The 5,000-nt window shown below is 43.3% G+C and overlaps 1 protein-coding gene across 2 annotated transcripts in view; it reads left to right on the top strand.

Annotated features, from left to right (window-relative positions):
• The window catches only part of LOC111655383 (uncharacterized), a 29,099-nt gene that overhangs the window by 7,877 nt on the left and 16,222 nt on the right, over window positions 1–5,000 (top strand). Inside the window, exons 2-3 of one of the 2 annotated variants that reach the window (XM_023406745.2) lie at window positions 2,903–2,956; window positions 3,999–5,000. The exon at window positions 3,999–5,000 is cut by the window's right edge and continues 873 nt beyond it. In XM_023406745.2, the coding sequence (XP_023262513.1) occupies window positions 2,903–2,956; window positions 3,999–5,000 (1,056 nt within the window). The remainder of the gene's footprint in view (window positions 1–2,902; window positions 2,957–3,998) is intronic. The other variant, XM_023406746.1, reaches the window with a different exon arrangement.

The following is a 5,000-nucleotide window of genomic DNA, read 5'->3' on the forward strand; positions in this document are numbered from 1 at the left end:
CTGTAGTGACTGTAGTCCTTTAGGGACTGTAGTTCTGTACAGCCTGTAGTTCTGTAGCGACTGTAGTTCTGTAGTGACCGTAGTTCTGTAGCCTGTAGTTCTGTAGTTCTGTAGTGACTGTAGTTCTGTACAGCCTGTAGTTCTGTAGTTTAATTGGAACTGTAGTTCTGTAGTGACTGTAGTCCTTTAGGGACTGTAGTTCTGTAGCGACTGTAGTTCTGTAGCGACTGTAGTTCTGTAGCGACTGTAGTTCTGTAGGGACTGTAGTTCTGTAGAGACTGAAGTTCTGTAGTTTCATTGGAACTGTAGTTCTGTAGGGACTGTAGTTCTGTAGCGACTGTAGTTCTGTAGGGACTGTAGTTCTGTAGCGACTGTAGTTCTGTAGTTTCATTGGAACTGTAGTGACTGTAGTCCTTTAGGGACTGTAGTTCTGTACAGCCTGTAGTTCTGTAGCGACTGTAGTTCTGTAGTGACCGTAGTTCTGTAGCCTGTAGTTCTGTAGTTCTGTAGTGACTGTAGTTCTGTACAGCCTGTAGTTCTGTAGTTTAATTGGAACTGTAGTTCTGTAGTTTAATTGGAACTGTAGTTCTGTAGTGACTGTAGTCCTTTAGGGACTGTAGTTCTGTAGCGACTGTAGTTCTGTAGCAACTGTAGTTCTGTAGCGACTGTAGTTCTTTAGTGACTAGTTCTGTACAGCCTGTAGTTCTGTAGTTTCATTGGAACTGTAGTTCTGTAGCGACTGTAGTTCTGTAGCGACTGTAGTTCTGTAGGGACTGTAGTTCTGTAGAGACTGTAGTTCTGTAGGGACTGTAGTTCTGTAGAGACTGCAGTTCTGTAGTTTCATTGGAACTGTAGTTCTGTAGCGACTGTAGTTCTGTAGCGACTGTAGTTCTGTAGAAACTGTAGTTCTGTAGTGACTGGTCACAGGTTGTTTCCTGTTGGAGGCTCCAGGTCTCTGATGGTCTCACAGCTTTGTTTAGTGTCATTATTTAGTGTTATTGTTAACTGTTTTTTAACTTGTTGTTTACTAAATGATCAATGTTAATGATTAATCGACTATTGATTAGAGAATTCCTGAAATTTTTCATCTGCATTTATAGACTTTGTGAAATGACTTTGTGTAGCAGAGGTGCATGCACACACACAGTGCTTTTATTGACAGAGCCGCTCAATGATAAATGAAACTTTACATTAGAAACGTCTGAGTAGAAGCTTCAGGTACTGTAGTTCTGTAGCGACTGTAGTTCTGTAGGGACTGTAGTTCTGTAGAGACTGTAGTTCTGTAGCGACTGTAGTTCTGTAGGGACTGTATTTCTGTAGGGACTGTAGTTCTGTAGCGACTGTAGTTCTGTAGGGACTGTAGTTCTGTAGAGACTGCAGTTCTGTAGTTTCATTGGAACTGTAGTTCTGTAGCGACTGTAGTTCTGTAGTGACTGTAGTTCTGTAGCAACTGTAGTTTTGTAGTTTCATTGGAACTGTAGTTCTGTAGCGACTGTAGTTCTGTAGTGACTGTAGTTCTGTACAGCCTGTAGTTCTGTAGTTTCATTGGAACTGTAGTTCTGTAGCGACTGTAGTTCTGTAGCGACTGTAGTTCTGTAGAGACTGTAGTTCTGTAGTGACTGGTCACAGGTTGTTTCCTGTTGGAGGCTCCAGGTCTCTGATGGTCTCACAGCTTTGTTTAGTGTCATTATTTAGTGTTATTGTTAACTGTTTTTTAACTTGTTGTTTACTAAATGATCAATGTTAATGATTAATCGACTATTGATTAGAGAATTCCTGAAATTTTTCATCTGCATTTATAGACTTTGTGAAATGACTTTGTGTAGCAGAGGTGCATGCACACACACAGTGCTTTTATTGACAGAGCCGCTCAATGATAAATGAAACTTTACATTAGAAACGTCTGAGTAGAAGCTTCAGGTGTTGAAAGAGTTCAGAGACAGGCTGTTCAGTTTTTAACAGGAACCCACTGCTTCCCACTGAGTCTCATAATGAGTTAAATACTGAATGTGTCTCATTGGTTCAATCCCAGCTCGTTTTCATGGTTGGAAGCTAAACCTGCACAGCAGAGGTAAACGCATCACAGCCTAATATGATCAATCATGATCAGATCAGTATAAATCATCCTCTGACGCATGTGATCTATACTACACTAATAAACCTGATAATCAATCAGTGCTGTGATTAAATGACGAGCGCTGAACTGAAGTAGCTCAGTTCATGTTTAACTATAATATTCTTGAATTTCTGTGTCCATGTTAAGTTAAATGTAAAAGTTAAGTCACCTGCATAAGTTTAAGTCACTGATCAGTTAGCTTGAGACAAACATCATTTACTCTGCACAATAGATGATTGACAGGTTTGTGGGAGGGGCTTTAATACCATTGAACCTAAACCTGTATTGAATCTTGTTGATGTTTGAAGATATTTTATCTCAGTATCAGACATTGTAAAGTTATTCATGGTTTTTAGAAGCAACATTTAGATGTGTTGACTGATCAGATCACTGATCGATCACTGGTCATGTCTACTGTAGCTGAACTTGTTAGCTAAAAGAATTTCTGTTGATCAGCCCGTTCACATCATTAACCCTGTGACAGTGGTTGTGTTGTATGTGGCTGAAGGACCTGGGTTGCCTTTGATTGCTCTGAGGAACCATTACCCATAATCCCTTGCTCCTGGTCTCAGGTGGGTTCTTTCTGTTCCTGTCTCGTCTCAGACCTGCCTCTTCCTGTGCTTCCTGACTTCTTACATGGTCCTGATATCAGTCCAGGTTCAGGGAGGTGATTTCCACTCCATTAGTAATAAGATAGGCTTTCTGTCACTTCCCTGGTCTTCCTCCTCTGGCCTTATAAACTGACTGAACTCACTCTCTCCTGCTTTCTTCTTGTTTTCTCCACAGATGTATCTTCTCCTTCTAAAGCTCAGCTTCATCCTCTGATGCAATTCCCTACAGGCAAGTTCTTTGCTGTGTTTCCTCCTCCTCACCTCCTTCAGTACCTCCTGTTTGTCACTCTGCAGTCACAATAACTTACTGCATGATGAAACTGTAGCACTAAACTTGATGTTTGTCCATGGCTTGTGTTTGTGTTGCATTGTGACTGTTGTTGTAGAGTAGACTGACATGTTGTAGAGGAATAATGATTCTCCTCAGGAGAAGAACTGAGAGGAATCATTATCTCCCAACACTGAACAGTTTGTGTCTGACACACGGGGCATGTTGACTGGCTCCAGACCTGGGTGAAGAACAAGTCCACCATGTGTCAGACCAGGTGGTTCATTGACCTCCAGACAAATGCTGACTCTGACTGTGGAAGGTCTGAACAGCTGATTATTAAAGCAACAACTGGATGTTAACTACATTGTCCTTCATGTGTCGTAGAATTTACTGTAGAGCAGTGGTGGAAAGACATTTACTCCAGTACTGTACTGTAACATGTTTCTAATCCACCACCGTCAGATTGTATCTAACTTACCTTCAGTGGTCACTGTGATCAAGTGTGGCCACACCCACCTGTGATGTAGCATTACACTACAGTGGTTTCAGTCCTGCTCTTGTTTAGTTTTATCATCATACTAATTCTAATGTTCAAAATTCAACCTGATGAGTTAAAAGTTTCTGAATGTGAGGCTCATTAAGACGGTGGATGCTTTTTTAAACTGTCAGCTGGTTGACATTTACCAAACTGAATCATCGACCTGTCAGCAGCACTTGTCTTTATAGTTTTAATATTGTCTCTTAATTAAAAACAAATTGTCAACAAACTGCAACAGATAAACAAATGCAAGCTTCCAGATGTAAAGAAATCTGATTGACAGTAACTGTTCGTTTCAGTTAATGTTGGCTGGTTTGTGATTTAACAGACAAAGAACCGTCATTGGTCTTGATCTGTGAGCTAAGTTCAGTGACTTGTACCCAGGTGTGGTGCTCTGTAAGGAATGGAGTATGTCTTTGATATGTACTGTATTGCATTCTCCCTCCTCCCTCTCTACTCAAGCACTTGGGCAGAAGGGTGATTCCCCTGCTCCCATCTCTCCTCTCTCCCCTCTTCACTCCCCCGACTCTCTGGAGGAGCTCTCTCTGACCGAGAGTCCCAACCAGCCCCCCGCTTCTGGATCTTCTGCACTCTTGGGCTCCTTCTCCACTGAACCCCCTACTACTCATTCCAAGGACATGCCTTGGGAGGGTGAAGAGGGTGACTCTGGACCAGGCCATAGTAAGAATAAGGAAGACCTTCTAGATCCATTAGCTGGTCCTTACCTGAGTTTAGGGAAAGACCCAGGGCCTCATAATCCGTGTGAAGACAGCGGAGTTTCCTTTTCACCTGAGGAGAAGCTGATTAGTTCAGACAGGTCATCCACTGGCCCCTCCCCCGTGAACCCCCAGATGATGGTCCCTGAGTCTGACCTTGCCTCCTCTAACCCAACAGAGCACTGGGATTCACCATTCCTAGCATCTCAAGACAACTCCAAGGTCTCCATGGATAGCTTCTCCAAGGACATGGCCCACTTAAGCTCTTCCAAGTTTGAGCCGGACCTGCACGACAACCAGTCTGATGAAGATGATGACTTGATGTATGAGGTGAAGAAGACCAATAACCCATTTGAAGGTTATTCCCCACTGGCGGATAGCGGCTACTCCCAATTTGGAGACTCAAAGTCCGACAGCAGAGCCTCCAAAATGTCAGAGAGTCCCACTCCAGATCTGGTCCAGTACGGGCAGACTGGAGAATTCCATGACAGCCCACCATCTTTTATAGACGAGGGGAACACATTTGAGACCGGCAAGATGGCAACTGACTCGCTCATGCAGTCAGTGAATCAGTTATCATCTGGTAATAAGGACGAGGAAGAGGAAGAGGAGGATTCTTCTCTGCCACCATCGCTTCCAGACATCCTGAAGTCTTCCCCACTCAACCCTGAGAAAATGGACTCCGGTTCCTCGGAGGGAAGCCCGGAGGAGCAGAGTCCCATCCTCGAGCGGAGGATGATGGAGTCGC

Source organism: Seriola lalandi, unplaced genomic scaffold (assembly GCF_002814215.2).
Source record: "Seriola lalandi dorsalis isolate HSWRI2012SDOR001 ecotype SW California unplaced genomic scaffold, Sedor1 jcf7180002054316, whole genome shotgun sequence".
In the NCBI taxonomy this organism is placed as follows: domain Eukaryota; kingdom Metazoa; phylum Chordata; class Actinopteri; order Carangiformes; family Carangidae; genus Seriola; species Seriola lalandi.